This window comes from Marmota flaviventris, chromosome 1 (genome assembly GCF_047511675.1).
Source record: "Marmota flaviventris isolate mMarFla1 chromosome 1, mMarFla1.hap1, whole genome shotgun sequence".
NCBI classification, from domain to species: domain Eukaryota; kingdom Metazoa; phylum Chordata; class Mammalia; order Rodentia; family Sciuridae; genus Marmota; species Marmota flaviventris.
In genome coordinates, this window is record NC_092498.1 from 212,234,145 (window position 1) to 212,251,665 (window position 17,521).

Below are 17,521 nucleotides of genomic sequence, written 5' to 3' on the forward strand. Positions count from 1 at the left end.
GCGTTCCCCTCCTGCCATTTCTCAGCTAGGGAATCTTAGGCAGCATCCTTAATGTCTGACTCTGATTTCCTTATCTTCAAAATTATTATAATTTCAGAATTAAAGTTCTTAAGATTCTTAGCACAATACTAATTAATATGACAACAAGGACAATGAAGACAATGTTGGCGATGAGGAGGACATGCCTAGTTATCTTATTACAGGGGTTACCCATGGGCAAAGAATTCAAGGGACCCTCAGTGACCACTAGCCACCAGTGTCCAGTGATCAGTGAATTCCTAGGCTAGGAAGTCCCCAGGGAGTGCAATTTCCCTAATCCTTTGGGATCAAGCACCACCCACCTAGTGTCTGTTACTCATAGTCACTGGGTCGTGAGTGGTCAGTAGAAAGCCCATGACCAAGTAATGACCATGTAGGTGGCATTGGTCTTTGATGACCATCGTTGAGTCCTGAATGGTTGCTGGGACCCTTGGGTCATTGACGCTGGTCCCTCCAGTGACCAGAGGCTACTCTCATAGGTCTGGTACATGGACGGCTATTACAAGGGCCGGCGGGTGCTGGAGTTCCGCACTCTGGGCGATTTCATCAAAGGCCAGAACTTTATCCAGCACCTGCTGCCCCAGCCATGGGCGGGCACGGGCCACGTGGTGTACAATGGCTCCCTGTTCTATAACAAGTACCAGAGTAACGTGGTGGTCAAGTACCACTTCCGCTCGCGCTCCGTGCTGGTGCAGAGGAGTCTCCCTGGGGCTGGCTACAACAACACCTTCCCCTACTCCTGGGGTGGCTTCTCCGACATGGACTTCATGGTGGACGAGAGCGGGCTCTGGGCCGTGTACACCACCAACCAGAACGCGGGCAACATTGTGGTCAGCCGGCTGGACCCGCACACCCTGGAGGTCATGCGGTCCTGGGACACTGGCTACCCCAAGCGCAGTGCTGGGGAGGCCTTCATGATCTGTGGCGTGCTCTATGTGACCAACTCCCACCTGGCCGGGGCCAAGGTCTACTTCGCCTACTTCACCAACACGTCCAGTTATGAGTACACGGACGTCCCCTTCCACAACCAGTACTCCCACATCTCCATGCTGGATTACAACCCCCGGGAGCGGGCCCTGTACACCTGGAACAATGGCCACCAGGTGCTCTACAATGTCACTCTCTTCCATGTCATCAGCACCGCTGGGGATCCCTAGGTGCCTCCGAGGCTCAGGCTGCCCCACGTGGGCTGCTGGGGCCCTTCCCACTCTGCCTGTGTCCCTTCAAGTTTCTGTCTCTGTGGTGCCCTCTCCCCACCTTTCTGCACACCCGGCTTTCATTCTCTGCCCTGAATTCCTATCAATGCCTCTTCTCCATTTTCTCTTCTCCTTTATTGATCTCTGCTTTTGATACTCCACTTCTTGGTCTTTCTGCCTTTTATTGATGTCCCTCCGTCTCTTTCTTTTCATTGATCTGACCCCCCAGTTCTCTTTCTGTCTCTGTCTCTCTTTCTCCCCCTCCCCTCCTGCTCTTTGCCCCCCCCCCCCCCCCCCGCTCTTCATCCTCACTCCCAACCCCCAGCCCCTGGAGTTGAGTGCATGGATCTTTTTTTTATTTACACTTTTTTCTTTCTGGGTTGCTGGAATAAACGGGACCTTTGACATTTGACGCTTCGGTTGCTCTGTGTGTCCATTCGTGGCCGAGTTGGAGGTGAAGCCTGAGCGTGCAGCCCCATCCCCACTGAGCCCCTGTCCCATTCAACCAGGGGCAAGCAAGTCCAGCCTGGAGCCCCCCTTCGCCAGGGTGAGCCCTTTGGGGAGACGAATGAGGAGATCTGATCCAAGGTGTTTCAATCAAAAGCAATTCGTTTAAAAGCAATTTGATCAAAACAACTGAGAATCCTCTAACAAGGATGGAAATTGGCCTCAAACAAATATTCCCTGTCGCTGGCTTTTCACTCATTGATCCATCCAGTGCTTCGCTGAGCTGTCTGGCAATGTTTTAATGGGTTTTAAACAATTTGGCTACTTTTAAGAATCTGGGTATGAGAGGTTAGGGCCCTGCCAAATTTATCCCCTTTCTTCTCTTTCAGCTTTGTAATTTGAAAAATTGTTTCTAAAAAGTCACCCCAGGTGGGCTTGCTCTGGTGGTCTGGCCGTCAGTGGAACCCAGCACATTCCATGCCTGGGGCCTGTGTGCAGGAAGGGGCTGGGCCAGGGTGCTTCCTAACATGGGGACCAGACTCGTGGCCAGGCAGACAGGAGGAATCAGAGGAGGAAAGAGGTGCAGGGTTAGGAAGAGGCTGGCAAAGTAAGAGGCCAGATGCTCTGGAGCCTTAGAAACCTAGCTAAAGGTAGGGCTGAGGGGCTGGAGGTGTCACAGAAGGGGGAGAACAAAACCGAGTGCTTTTCAATACCTCGTCTGGTGAGCTATGTGAGGCAGGCTGAAGGGATGAAGCTGGGGACCAGGGAGGTGTCAAAAGTTGAGGGGCAAGCGGGTAGGACTGCAAGAGGGGTGGGAGAGTCATCCCTAGGGCTGTTTTTTTCTGGAATGGAGGTGAGAGGATGGTTCAGGGCTGCCCCCACCCTCCACGTTAGCCCCTCAGGTGGTCGACCCCATGTGAACCCAGAGCAGAAAAATCTTGCAAAGGGCCCCACTGGCCCAGAACCCACTCCTCTGCGGCCACAGGAAGGTGGTGGCGCTCCTCCCAAAGGCTTATGTCCCCATCTCTAATTAATGGCCTTCCTGATTAAATCATCTCCGCTTTGCGCTGGCATCTCCGGGAACTTGGACACGGGGGCCATATTGGGAATGAACCCCATGAATAATAAATGGGGCTGCCTAATGCACTCATTTAAAACCAATTTTTAAAGAAATTCTCCAGAAGAACAATTAATTTCCATTTAAATGAACAAGTGTGACATCAGAAAAGGACGGGTTCCTGGGTTAACACCTGAAGCAGCACTTTGATCCATACCAACTGAAAAAACAAACAAAAACGTCACAGGTCTGGGATGCTCGGAACACCTGTACCACCCCCACACACACACACTTACATTTATCTGGAGGCAGATTTACAAGGTGAGGGGACATGGTTTATCCATCTGATACTGAACCCTCCAGAGTAGGGTCATGACTGGAGGATGCTGATTCAGCCTTTGTCCAGAATATGCTGAGACACAGAGATCCACTTCTCACACCAAGAACAGAGCTGATGGGACCCGTCAGTCACATCTGTACCTCAAGTCTCCAGAGCCCGGGCACCTGGCACACAACTGCCACTCTCTCTCCCGCACACAGGCTCGGCAATCCTTCTACTTTCACGTTTGGGGTTTTGTTCCAACCAAGGGTGAGCAAGGGGAGAACACCGCCCCTCAAGGCCAGAACCTGAGGCCAGAACCGTCTGTGTCTACCTGTCTTAGGTAATGTTAATTCTGTAATGTCCCGGTCATTATAGACAGGGACCTGGCTACATCCAGGAAGTTGTAATAACCCTGTTTGCCCTGAGGTGACCACCTCTAGCCCTGCCCAGTAGCCAGAGGCCAGGACTGATGCACATGGCAGAGTGGAACCAGCTCTCTGGGTCAGGGCCTGGCCTGGGAGGGGGTGGGGCTTTCAGTGGCTGAGCTCTTGCTCATCTCCAGCACTGGGAAGGAGAAAAAAAATCAGAGGAGACTACACTGTCACCATCCTAAAGGCTTGGGATTTACAGCTCCAATTCTGGGCAAGAGGGGTGGGTGAGAATGTGGAGCAGGTGAGGGAAGCACAGCTACTTAATAATGAATCACTCAGACAGTGAGTGGGCTCCGGGGGCAGATTTGTCTAATAGCAATGTTCTTTGAGTTTTGGCCACTGCATGGATAGACAGGGAAGGGGAAGGACGAGGTCCAGGGTCTCTCAGCATGGCACAGGACACACACGCACACACACACTTTGTGGATGTCCAAAGTGACAGTGCCGTAAACACTATTTCTGGCCTCACACAGGATAACGGTATGCCCCTCCTTGGCAGCATTTCAGACTCAGCAGGAGCCCGAGGGAGATCCTTCCCTGGGCTCTTGTGTCACAAATCAGAACACAGGGCTATTCTTCCCTTGGAGCAGCACTCAGCAAAACCTGCTCCCCAACCCCTCACTTCCAATCATCCCCAGGGGCTCCCCTGGACCAGGAGCAGTGCAATCGCCTCCCCAACCCCACCCAACTGTTGCTGCAGACAGCAGGGCTACTGCCTGCCTGCCTCACAGCCCCCATGATGGAACATTCTGCAAGGAGGTGTAGCCAACCAAGCCGGCTCTCCTCAGCCCAGCAGAGCTGGGAAGAAACTCATTAAACCTTCCTAATGACAAACGCTCCAGCAGGCGGCTGGTGGGGAGAGCGATTGCTCCAGAAACCAGCCAGATGGGAGCAGGCTCAGGTGATTGTTTATGAGTCTCAGCCCTGGAGTTGGGGGTGGGGGCTCCCTTGGGATTCAGCCTTATTTTGCAGGTCCCCAAGCTTTGCCAACTTGGCCACCCTCACAATCCAGGCTGGTCCCACCAAATGAGGGGGCCGTGGGTGGGCAGAACTTCTACATCTAAATGACTCTCAATAACCCCTGTCCCAGGCCATTGCAGAGGCAGCTGCGGAGGTGAAAGTGGACAGGCAGGCCACACTCGCAGCTATCCACCCTGGCAGGGGCCCTACCCAGAGGTGGAGGAAGAGGGTCCACCTCCCCCTGCCCCAGGCATCCTCTCAGCCGCACTCTGCTCCCCACTCTGTTCCTCTGCTCAGCCCCTTCTGCCAGGATCCCTGCTGACAGCGGCACCTGGTATTAGCCCACTTCCAGGGGGCTTATGTTACCATGGTAACAGCAGTTGCAGAGGGTGCTGGGTCTGGCGGCTGGACCCAGGAACAAACTGTTGGAAGTGCTCCAGGTGACAGGGATACAGGCATCAGGATGCAGGGTGTGATTTGTTCTAATCTGACAGTGGCTTGTGTGTATGAGGGTGGGGAATGGGTGAAGAGCACCCAGCACCGAGGGGCCTCAGCCTGGCTCCCCCAGGAACACTGGCAGGTCCACTGGCTCCATTCCCAACCCGCTGAATGGAGGCCCTCAGGTGAGTGAGGTGGGGCCCCTGCATCCTGGGACAGGCCCTGGGGAGGGCGTGGCACACCCTGCATGGACTGGGGCTGGAAGGTGCCCCACGGCCCTGGTAGTCCTGTAACTGGGGAGAACGCCCACAGGACCACCCCGATACAGAAAAAGGGAGGTTCCAGGGCACGAAGAACAGTGTGAACAACTTGGGACGATGGACAATGATCCCCTCTCTGCACGACGGCCCCCACACCTCACCAGGGAAGAAATGAGACACAGGACGGCAGAGCAGTGGTTCCAGGTTTAATGGGGAAGCAAGGGGTGCTGCACTGCCGCCCAAAGGGCCCGCAGCTGGGCGGCTGGCACGGAGCATTTGCTTTTTGCAACTAAACAGAGGAATGGGGCAAACCGAGAACCCAACAACTCAGGCCTTGCTGCCTGCCTGCCTCTGGGACCTGGGGGACAGGTCACCCCCCACTCCCCTGGGTCTGGGAGCCTCCCGACCCCCATTGCCCTTTGAAGTCAGTTACTTCAGGGGAGTCTGGCGGGGAGAGCCCCACCTGCAGGTAGAACAGGGAGCGGAAGCCCAGAGCTCCCAATCTTGAAGAGCCCCCCTTCAGCCATTTTGGAAACAATAAATACTGTGTGACGGTAGCAGGGAGGAGCACTCACTGGCCAGCGGGCAGCAGGGGAGCTGGTGGGTCCCACGGCCCTGCCCCACCCTGCAGGCCAGCCTGGGCTGCCCACACTCCTCACTCCGTGCGTAGGATGATATGGATACCAGAATCCGTGAATACGGGCCCGCTCATCTCCCCTGTCCGCAGCGCAAATGAGGCGTCTTCAAATGGCTTCTGCATCTGACCTAGGAACCACGAGGGACATGGACAGGAAGGGGTCAGCGAGTCAGTGCAGGGCCAGAAGGAGGCAGGTGAGTCGAGCCACAGCAGATGCGGCTCCCGCCTGTACCCACCCCTACTCATCCATCACTGAGTTTATGGCCTGTCACGGAGCAGAGCTGCAGCCTAGCCGGAGGTGGCAAGGCCATTAGGAGGCCCTGGGAAGCCCGAGGACAGCATGAGGGATGGCAGGCAGAGCCGCTGCCACCATTATGCATTTAGAGGCGCATTTTGGTGATGAACTCCTCTCCCTGGGCCTGGCTCCCCACACGGGCACATCATCTGTCCCACAGGCCTCCTGGGGTGGGTGAGGGCGGGACTCCCCCTCTTTGGCAGGGGTCTGAATACCATAGCCCACCCCGGGCCTGTAGACCCTGAGGACTGAGGAAGGCCAGCAGAGAGGAATAAAGGGGGAGAGGAGAAAGGAGGTGGTGGGAGGAGGCAGCCAGGCCACCGTGGCTCCCTGATTTCCTTTGTCCTGGACAGATGGGCCCAAACTCAGGGCTGCTGACCTGTCCCCTCCCCCGGCCCTGGTTTCCCCACTTATGAGACTGGAAAGGAGATTCTGGGGGACTCAGCTCAATAGCCCTGACAAAAGGGAATGCTAACAACAGAATGGAACCAACCTTTATGGGCCCTGATGGGGACAACTGTGCAAAGACGCACAGACCCTGGGAAGGAATGACATCAGAAAGAAGGCTGTGCTGCCCCTACTCTCTCCTGGCTGCCAGCTCCCCAGGCAGGGCAGCCGCAACAACCTGAGGAAGGGACTGTGCTGCCACCTGGTGGGCTGGGAAGCCCTGTGTGACAAGGGCCACACTCCTGAAAACCCACAGGCTCCTCCCAGCCTCTACTGCCCTCCTGGCTGCAGGTGGTCCTTGCCTAGGGTAGGGTGGTGCCCTTTCCTTGCCCACCTCTGCTGAAGGCACCCAGGTCTCCCCTGGCCTTGGCCGAGCTGCAGTCGCTGAACTGTGAGGCCAGAGACTCAAAGTCTTCCTCTCCCGACTTGATCTTCTGGATGTAGCCTGCGGGGACAGGAAAAAGAGCCCCACGTCAGGGGCAGAGCAGAAGGCCATCCCCAAGGGGGATGTAAGCCCTCCTCTGACCACTGTGCACGCTCCTCACAGACATTGCAGGCCACAAGCGCGCCCCTACACTCACGCAGTCTTCTGTTCGTGCACTGCACGAGTCCATGAAGAGGTGCCTTCCACATGCATGCACAGGGACACAACCAACCCTGTCACCCATTTGCATGTACCTGTGCCTGTGATCCTACAGTGATACTGATGGCCAAGCCAGTCTCCCCCTCTCCCCTCCCTCTCCTTCTCTCACACACACACACCGACCTCCTTCCATCCCCCAACACAATATTTAAGAGGAAAATCTACCTCTAAGTTACAACAGGGAGTAAGAACAGGAGATGGGAGACCGAAGGGATGGCGGACCCCACAGCAGGAGGCTCACCCAGCCCCAGGATAGTCTGAGAAGGTTTAGGACAGGCAGGAGGCCAGGGTACAAGCCCAGGTCTGCCACAGAGGCCAGCCAAGCCCTCACCCGTGGGCCTCAGTTCTCGGGACAGGGGAGACAAGCCCTGAGATCACTGGAGCATGGAGAAGAGAACCCAAGGGGACTCCAAGGGATGCTGTGTCAGCCCTGTGCACGGGGGTCCCGTAGGCAAGAGACACGGCTCTTCTCCAGCTGCCCTGACAGGTGTCTGGCAGAGCCCCAGATGTGCAGTCCAAACCAGCCCCACTGGACCACAATTCTCCTGGAGGGAGAGGAAGCCAGGGGCAAGGGAGGAAGGAAAAGGACCCCAGCAGAGGGGAGTGAGAGGGCAGTGCCAAGAATCTGGGTGACTCAGGTTTTGGAGCAGAACGTGTAAGATCTGAACACGTGTGCACAAATGTGTGTGTGTGTGCGCGCACTAGGGGTGAGGGTGTGCAGTGTAAGTATGCAGCATGTGTCAGAGTGTACTGGTGTCCAGGCACAGGTGTAACCGTGTGTGCGCACACGCATATGTGCGCCAGGTAGGGAGGAGCTGCCTGTCATCTTCCTGAGTCCAGGAAGTCCCTGAGGTGGCCAGGAGTCTATGACACAGATACAGGACAGTCTATCCTGTCCTCCCTTCATGACCCTCCAGCTTGACAAGCAGCCTTGGCACATGTGAGCATTCTGGCCATCTCCTTCCCAAGTTCCCAGGGCAGTGGCCCCGGACCCTGGAGCAGCCCTTGGTGATCTTGGACCCTGTACCACTTTCCTGCCTGGCCCAGCAGTTGCTCTGTGGAGTGCACCAGGGACTATACCCACCCCACCCATCTGGCTGGGCAACTGGACACCAGCCCACAGCTGCCATTGTCTCAAGATGTGAGGGTCACCCAACACATTTTTGCCTTTGCAAAATCACCAACACTTCCACCAACCTACACAAAGCCAAAATGCCTGTCAGCCAGCCTGGAGTAACCACCTCTGACACACCCACCTGGTGCTGGCTTGAGCCCCATGGGGATCTTGCTGGATCTGCCTCAGGATCCTGTGGGATGCGAATGCCACCCTAATAAACACGACTGGCACCAAAGTGGAAACCGTGTGACTGAGAGAGCATGAATGTTGTTCTTGTCTGGCAAAACACGTCATGGCAGTGACTTCCACATTGATCTGAACACTGCCAGAGCATACAACTCAACTGCACCTGCATCATCACCTGCACCTGTCTTCCAGACTGCCAATCTTGCCAGCGTGCTACTGTGACACACAGCACAGTACCAGGCAATGAGTGAGATGCTGACAAAGTTACTTGCTGTCACCATTCTTCCTTCTATGTGAGTTGCATGTCACAGGGACAAAGTTGCCTCTACTCCTCTCTGCTCTGCCCATCCCTGGAGGCGCTGCCTGATGCCTGTCAGACAAGCACGTTGGCCATACAAGGCTCCTCCCTGCTCCCTGTTTGGGCTTCATGGAATACCCAGGTCTGGCTGGAAACCACCCTCCTAGGCTACCAAGGGGTCCCCTTGTGCCAATGCATCCATCAGCAACTCTGAGCTGAACCAGACATCCCTAGTCACCCTCCTCTCCTCTTCTTCCTGGCCTTCTGAGTGTACCCCAGCCTTAGCCATACAGCACCAGGTTTCCCCACCTCTCGTTCTGAGTGGACCACAGTCAGCCAGTCAAGGAATCCTGATGCACAGTGCCCCTGGGTACCTGCCTGCCTCCTGGCAGCAGAACTGCATGCAGGAGCCCAGCACCCACAGAGCTAAGCCCACAGCCCTCCCTGTACAAGTGTCACCTTGCTGCACCCCCCAGCAGCTGGGGCCACAGGGATCCCTAAGACTGGACTGCCTAGGGCTTTCCTCAAACACATTCAGTGTGTAAGCCATTTCCACTTAAAAATGAATAAGAGCCACGCTTTGACCTCACAGTTCACATCACCCAGATCAACCTGACAAACCAGCTCTCTTAGAATATGTTCTGTTTTGATGGAGCCTCACACAAATTTTTAAAAAACCTTTTTCATCCTGAGTTTTCCTTCTTTTGACAATGACCTGAAAGTGGTCGGTTCCATGTGTCCCCTCAGCAGCTCAGTCTACACATGCCTCTACCACGATGGTGTCACTCCTACTCCTGCCCCACCCCACTGCCTCCACCTCCAGGCCTTTTTTTAGTTCTGCTGGGCACCAGCCTATGTCTTCCGGTCTTTCCTGCAAGCCTTCCCAAAGCCCCTACTGCGTGAGGTGCCCTCTGTGGATGCTGCCTTTACCACTGTCCTGTCTGTGTGTGTGTCGAGGACAGGGGCTGGGTCGACTTTGTTCATCATTATCCCTGCCGGCACCCAGCAGTGTGCCCAAAACAGGTATTCCCCGGTGCCCAAGGAATTCATGAATTAACAAGACAGAAAAGGCCACGGGGAAGGAGGGAAAAGGGAACCATCACTGGAATCTCCTGACTTTTGTACCTGAACCTCAGGTGTCAATGCGGAGGCCAGACTTCCTGGGCCTCCTCCAGGAGCAGGCCCTGCCTCACTGATTGCAACTACACCCGTCTCAACATGGTGCCTGACTCAAATCTGATTAATAGGGCTCCAGCCAGGGAGGGCTCTCGCTGAGAACTACCCAGACCCAGGGCAGACTCTCCAGGAACAGGGGCCTTCTCCCTGCTTCAGGGTGTTCAGGAGTCCCTGAAATTGCATGCAAAACATAAGAAGACACATCTCCGCTGGTAGCTCTAGGCTGGCCTGCTCACAGCATATCCCTGAGACCTAGAAGGACTTCAACTGCTGGGTTCAAATCCCAGCTCTGCTGCTTCTGAGCTCTGCATGTCTGGTAGGTCTGCCTCTGAATCTCACACTCACTGGCCTATAAAATGGGATAATAAGAGCTTCCACCTTGGGGGGCTGTTCTGAGGAGTAAATAACCACTGGAGCAATGGCTGGTTCAGAGAAAGTCATTCACAGATAGGAGCTGAATGTCTGTGTCCCCAAATGCATAAAATGAAGCCCTAGCCTCCAGTGTGATTGTGTTGGGAGGCAGGGTCCTCTAACAGAATAATTAGCGTTCTTATAAGAATAGACACTGACAGGTGTAGTGGCATGTGCCTGTAGTCCCATCTATGTGGGAAGATCACTTGAGCCCAGGAGTTCCACACCAGCCTCAGCAAAGTAGCAAGACTTCCTCTCAAAAGAAAAAAAAGGGACTCTTCTTTCTCTCTCTCTCTCTCTGCACTAGCACTAAGGAAAGGTCATGTGAGGACTCATCAAGAAGATAGCTGCCGGGGGCTGGGGCTGGGGCTGGGGCTGGGGCTGGGGCTGGAGCTCAGCAGTAGCACGCTCGCCTAGCACGTGTGAGGCCCTGGGTTCGATCCACAGCACCACATAAAAATAAATAAATAAAGTACAGGTATTGAAAAAAAAAGATGATGACAGATGTCCGCAAGCCAAGAGAGGCCTTGCTAAGAACCAAGCTTCCATCAGGCTGGAACCCGATCTGGGCCTTCTGCTTTCCAGACTGTCAGAGAATAAATTTCTATTGTTGAAGCCACCCAGTCTAGTCTCTTGTTATGGCAACCTAAGTTGATATGCCATAGATACTTAAGAGAGAGTGAATGAACAAATGGGGTGACCCCCTGAACCTAAAAAGATTTAGAGACAAATTTCCCACGTTCCCACCACATCCTATAGGCTCCTTCCAGTCCAAGAACCTTAGGGGAAAGGGTCTGCTCAGGGAAACAGGTGACAGGATTAGGTCTGCTGTCCCAGAAGACCAAGGATCCAGCAGGTGGGATCGCCTGAGACTAATAGGCTGGAAGGATGCCACTGACCCCAGGGAACACCAAGCCACAGAAGCTCACTGACCCTTGAGCCTTGGAAAGGGTACGTGAGAAGGAGTGCTACTCGTTCTCTGAGCCTCGGGTCCTGGGCAAGCAGGAGGGTCTTGGAACAATGGGGAACAGAAAATGAGGACCTGTCCATGGTCTGGCCTCCTCAGACAAGGACACCAACAATGACACCCGGCTGGGCCTTGGATTCCTGACAGTCTCTGGCTGTAGCCCAACAGTTACAGGAGAACCAATGCTGGGAAAAGTAGCCTCAGCAGAAATGTAGAGGCACTGGTTCTGCTGTGGGCAGCCTGTCCTCAGGGTGGAGAGGAAACACCAGCTCTAAATGGGCACCGATGACACTTAGCCTGCGAGATGGGGCGGGCACTGCCCAAATCATCATCTCCTGATCACCTGGAACAAGCCCAGGATGGGGAAGAACATTCACTTTCCTGGGACAGAAAACAAGGCCTGGATGCCCAACACTTGCTGACACCACACAGAAGCGTCTGGTTCCCCAGTGCACTCTGGCTAGGGCCTTTTCACCGACCCTCCAGCTGACCACCAAGGGTCTTGTCTCAGTCCGAGAAGACAGTGAAGCAAGGCTAGGAGAAGGAGGTCATGGTCCAAGGTCAGTGGAGGGTCTCTGGCTGAGCCACTAGGCCTCCTGCATCCCTGCTCAAAGCTCTTTCCAGGGGCTTCAGGACAGCAACAGGGGCTGCCCATGAACACAGAACTTGTCCTGGCCTGAGCTTCCCCACAGCATGTGCTGAACGACTGGGATCAAGAGAGAGCCCATAACTACTGGATTTTCATGGCCACCCTGGCCCTGTTCTACAGGTCAGCAAATGAGGCTCTCATAATGAAGACACTTGCTCTGTTCCACAGGCTGGCCTGGAACCAGACCTGCAAGGGTGGGTCCTACAGTCCTGACCTTAAATCACCTTCTCCTGAACACCTAATCCCTGCCCACCTATCCATCACCAAGTCCTACTAATTCTGTCTCCTAAACATCTCTAGAATTTGCTCCCCCTCACTTCTAATCCCACCCCACCCCCAAGTTCAAATCACATTGTCTCTAGCTGCAATTACTCCCACAGCTTCCATGGGGCCCTCCTGAACAGACAAGCATGGAATTCCTGCTGACATTCCCAACTGAGTCCGTGTCTACTTAAAGTCAGGCCAAGGGCCCAACTGCTTGGTATCTTCAGACATCCCGCAGGACCCCCACCAACCACAAGGGAAGACACTCTCACCTGCCATGCCCACACCTGTGCCCTCTTACCATCCCCACCTGCCTCAGACCTCTCTCACTGGGATCACCTCACACATCTGTCTCCAGCCTGGCTCCTCTGCTGAACCCCAGGCCCTTTCCCAGTCTCTTCCTTAGCCCCAAAGATTTAATGAGTTCCTCCCACACTGGGCCTCTTCCCAAGTGCCCTCTACTGGAGATGGTACCTCTGTCATTCCATCTCCAAACGTCCATCTCCTCTTGGTCACTTATGGAGTGCAGGGGCCTCAGAACAGGGAACGCTAGTGCTGGGACGACTTAAGAGGTCATCCTATAATTTCTTCTAGCCACTTCCTCCTAGTCCCCTGGGGTAGCCAGACCCCCCTCAAAACTCAGCCTGGGTTCTGAGCCTTCTGGCTTCCCGACCCTTCACATTCCAGCCACACAGATCTTTCCTGAAGGCACAGCACCGGGGCCCCTCTCCTGGTTCCACATGACCTGTGCTTCCTGCTGCCTCCAGGATGGATCCAAACTCCTCCCCTCACTCAGGACCCTCCTCCCCTAGCTGGGTCCTGCCCCTGAAGGGTTTCATGCCCCTCTAGTCCCCCTGTACAATTTTCCCCAGATTTCTGGCTACACCCTAGCCCCCTCCATTATTTCTGCCCTGTCCTCTGCCAGGAATCCTCCTTGCTTGCCACTGGCCCACATGGTTCAAAGAGCTGTGTCTGTCTGACAGAACTTCCTTTTACATCCCCACCCGAGATGGTTACCACCAGGACACGTAGCTTCTGAACGCCTAAAGTGAAGCTGATGAGAATGAGAAAACATTTTTAATTTTATTTCACTTTAATTAAACAGAAATAGCTGTATATAGTAGTGGTTGCCACACTGAGAGCTCCAGTCCAAGGTTCTGCCAACTATGGCCCACAGGCCAAATCCTGCCTGGTTTGGTAAATGAGGCTTTCCCAGCACACAGCCACAGCCATGTGTTTACATACTGTCCACAGCTACTATGGAGTTTCAAGGCAGAGCTGGCAAAAACTGCATGGCCCACAAAACCTTAACTACATACCATCTTTGCCAACCTTGCTTACAGATTACAGTGGTGACACAGATCGGGGTTGGGTACAACTTCCTCCCCAGGTCAGAGTAAACCCACCAACTCTGAATGCTTGTTCTACACTAGGCATTCACTTACATCATCTGAGTTAATCTCAGCAACCCTGCAGGGCAGGAAGCTGAGATCCCCATTTTATAAGGTGGAAAAACTGAGACTCGGTCAGCCAACTCACATAGTCAAGGTCACACAGCTAATAATGGAAGAGATTAGATCTGTAATCAAGGTTTGAATCTGTGGCCAGTGCTCTTGAATGACTAGGCTTAGTTGCTGGATGCAGGAAGGTGTCAGGGACCAGAACCTTTATAGACTAGGGAAAAGGAACCCTAGGGTTAGAAAGGAAAAAAACAACAACAATCAAAACAACAACCAAAAAACCTGACTCCCTCCCTAATCTCAGGGGAAACAGGATTACCTTTTTCCCCCATTCTAGGGGTATGTCTTTGCACACATACCCACCACAGGAACTAAATAATTCAGACTTGGGGATGGCACCAGAAGATCTAAGAAATGACTATCTCCCAAATTAACAACGGAAGTACAACAGAGAACATGTGGAACGTAGCTTTTGATTAACCTCTTTAAAAACACCCTGTTTCCCCTGAGGGGCAAAATTACAACCCCTGGACAGGAGTCCCCAGTGTTTCTCTTCTCAAGGCACTGCTGCTATCTAAACCCAGATGTGCCAGCCCAAAGGCTGGTCCTCTGCCCCTATCCCAAGGCTCGCCTTCAAATGCCACAGAGCAGAGAGAGGTAGTCATTTGAACCAAGCTTATGTCACATACAGGCACTTCTGTGTAAGGCCAATGTTATACGCGACAGCGGAGCCAGGTTGGAGTGGAAGGTCTGATGTGATCTGAGAGGACTCCCTCCCAAGAAAGACCCTGCCCCAGCCCAGCTCACCGTTGATCAGTTCCAGGGCCTCCTCCTTGGTCCTGGTGATCTTCTCCTGCCGCCAGGACGAGGGCCGCCTTGACTGACTATGCTTAACCAGCAGGTGTGAGCAGCGGACCCTGGCAGGCTCCCCCTGCCCATTTTTGCTGCCACTGCTGCTGTTGCCACTGGGTCGCTCCCATTGGCTGGCGTTAGTGATGTGATTGAAGTAGTATACCCGGCCTGGAGGGGAGGACAGGAAGGAACTCAGCTGGGGCTATGATCACAGGATATCACCCTGGGTCCCTGACCAGAAACCAGGACAAGGACTGGCTTATGTGATGCCTTCACACAGCAAACCCACTGTGTGCCCACATGTGCCACAGGCTCTGAAGATGTAAACCAATATGGCAGGATCAACATGTTAACTCCCACAGAGATAACACTGTATGTGGGGCCAAACAAGCATTAAAGAAGCAAGACAAAATAATCAGCCAATGACAACTTCAGGAAGGAAAACAACCCAGAATAACAAAAGAAGGGAAGGAGAGATTAGGGAGAACTTTCGATCAGCAGCCAAAACACCTGAGTTTAAATCTGGCTCAGCCACTACCCGCTGCATGATCTATCTTCCCTGGGCATCAGTTTTCCCACCTGTAAAATGAAGAGCACCTGCCTACAGTGCTGACTGAGTAAGTTCAACATCTGTAAATTGCCTAGGAGAGTCTGGCATATATTAAGAGTATAACAGCTTTTATTTTCTCCATTGCACAGATGACAAAACTGAGGCCTCACCCTCTGCATCTCTGGTAACAGGTAATGTTTCCTGCACATTTATTCTGCTCTAGACACACAGAGAGGAGATAGGATTTGAACTCAGGTGTACCACACCCAAAAGCTCTGCTTTTAACTCCCTACCCAATGTCCTATGATGCAAGCTAGGAAACAGCATTATTGGGGACCAGATGTTATGCAGGTGTTGAGGAGCATGAAAGAATGAAGACTGCAAATAAAAAGCTTAAAGGAAGGACCCAGTAGACTCTGGGTATCACTCCAAGGGCCAAGAATTTGCCTGGGCTACATAGTGGACTTAGCACTGTGAAGGGCAGGATCATCCATCAAGAAGGCTGTAAGGGTTGCACTGAGCAGAAATGCATGAATGGGACCAGAAGCAGGGTGTAGTGGCACAAGCCTGTAATTCCAGTGACTCAGGAGGCTGAGGCAGGAAGATCACAAGTTCGAGGCCAGCTTTAGCAACCGAATAAGACCCTGTCTCAAAAAAGAAAAAATATGGGGTGAAGCTCAGTGATAAAGCACCCCTGGGTTCAATCCTCAGTACTGCAGGAAAAAAAGAATAGACCCAGAGCTGGGCACAGTAGCAGGTTTATGCTGGAGGTTGCAGTCACACATCTGCAACCTCATGAGATGTTTTCTCATCTGCAAAATGGGATCAAGAGAATAAGGACATCAAAACTCATGGAATTACTGTGAGAAGTCAATGTATGCAAAATTTTCACCAGAGTACCTGGTGTTCAATAAATAAGAATTATTATTGTGACTATGATTACTATGGGCTCTGGAGGAAGCAAAGTGATCCTGGACCTACCCAGAGATGCTGGACCAGCTTTTGCAGCTTTGGCAGTGAAGCAAGAGGTGGGCTTTGGAGGCAGACTGACTAGGGTAGAACCAGCCCCCAATCCTTAAAATGCATGATTTTGGACCTGTTCCTTAAGTGTCCTAGGCTCAGTTTCCTCTCTTTTAAAATGGGAGTAATAACTACCCATCTCTCAGAGTTATGGCAATTCAGAGAACTTAAATACTTAAAGCACTAGACACGATGCTTGGCGCTCAGATGCATGCCCAATTATCAACACTATTATTGTGGCAAACCCCACAATATCAGGCCCCACAATATCAGCCATCCTCAGATCATCACTGGCCGACATTGCAGATTCAGCAGTAGGGGTAGATGGTAGGGGCGTTAGCAGGAGTAAGTTGTGGATTTGCGGCATGGCAAGATCCTGAGGCCACGCCCTTTGCACGGTATTGGGGTGTCTTCCTCCCAAAGGTACGGTGCCCCCAGATCCAGTGGGTTGAAGAGACTTTCCCCAAGAGCGTCAGGTGCATCAGGCCGAAACGCATCAGCCGGGCCGGCAGGACCACGGCAATTGCCTGGGAAGTGCCATGGGATCCCAGGTCCCTCACTCGCCCCGCCCTCTGCCTCGGTTTCCTCGGGTCCTAGCTCCTAGGACTCACAGCCCGCACAGGGCGGGTTGGGGCCGTTACCCGGGGGACGGTGTGAGGGGACAAGATCCCATGGAAGGAAGGTGGCGCCGCCGCGTCCGAGGGAGAAGCTCGAGCCCTGCTTCCGCGGGCTCGCGCGACCCCGCCCCAGCCCCGACCCCCGCGGCACCTGAGCTGCGGCTCATGCGCTTCTCCCAGCCGGGCGGCAGCTTCTCCTCGTCCGCCATCTTCCCTCCTGCCGCAGCGCCTGCTCCGCCTCCGTTGCACCGCCTGTCGCCCGCGCCCGCCCACTGCTGCTGCCTATTGGTTCTACGCGCTCCGCACCGGTGCCTGGCTGCGACACACATTGGACATTCCAACCGTCCCGGCTAGCTCTCTGGCTTCCTATTGGGCAGAAGTGAGGGTAGGCGTACTCACCTACGATTTATCTGGGCCCCGCCTCCTCCCTCCTAAGTGGTGGGGAAGGGACACGAACCCGCCCTTTTCAACGCCCTTCGGTAAGCACCAAAAAAGTCCCGACCCGTTCTTGGCGCTCTTCGCCGCGGAGCCCACCCGGGAAAGATACACCTTACTGATTGGCTACTGCAGCAGCAGTTCCCTCCTTCATGAACAGTTTCCGGAAGCCCGCCAGCCCCCCAGGCGGAAGCGTCCGGCTGGTGTGGAGATAACTGGGGAACCCACTAAGTACTTGGAAGGAGACTGCCTTTGCTGTTGCCATAACAACGCAGTTGCCTTGGCGACGAGTTGCTAGACGCCTAATTTTTGCTCCTCCATCCTCCCTCTTCCCACCTGACTTTTCC

General features: G+C 54.0%; 2 protein-coding genes across 2 annotated transcripts in view; one reads left to right on the forward strand and one right to left on the reverse strand.

Moving 5' to 3' along the window:
* The window catches only part of Olfm2 (olfactomedin 2), a 60,964-nt gene extending 59,388 nt beyond the window's left edge, over positions 1–1,576 (forward strand). The window contains exon 6 of the mRNA XM_027955309.3: positions 519–1,576. Coding sequence (XP_027811110.1) covers positions 519–1,196 — 678 coding nt within the window. The 3' untranslated portion in view covers positions 1,197–1,576. The remainder of the gene's footprint in view (positions 1–518) is intronic.
* Positions 1,577–5,343: 3,767 nt separating this feature from the next.
* Positions 5,344–17,001, reverse strand: Pin1 (peptidylprolyl cis/trans isomerase, NIMA-interacting 1). Its single transcript, XM_027955230.3, has 4 exons — positions 16,891–17,001; positions 14,508–14,720; positions 6,864–6,974; positions 5,344–5,915 (listed from the first exon to the last, which is right to left on the reverse strand). Exons 1-4 carry the CDS (start codon positions 16,946–16,948, stop codon positions 5,806–5,808), a joined length of 492 nt encoding a protein of 163 aa, XP_027811031.2. The 5' UTR covers positions 16,949–17,001; the 3' UTR covers positions 5,344–5,805.
* Between the last annotated feature and the right edge of the window lie 520 nt (positions 17,002–17,521).

Coding starts and splice junctions, on each gene's coding strand:
- Pin1 (XM_027955230.3), bottom strand. CDS start 16,948: ATGGCGGACGAGGAGAAGCTGCCGCCCGGCTGGGAGAAGCGCATGAGC. Junction 14,721..16,890: donor GCGCATGAGCCGCAGCTCAG/GTGCCGCGGGGG, acceptor CCTCCCCTCCAG/GCCGGGTATACTACTTCAAT. Junction 6,975..14,507: donor GGCCCTGGAACTGATCAACG/GTGAGCTGGGCT, acceptor CTGTCCCCGCAG/GCTACATCCAGAAGATCAAG.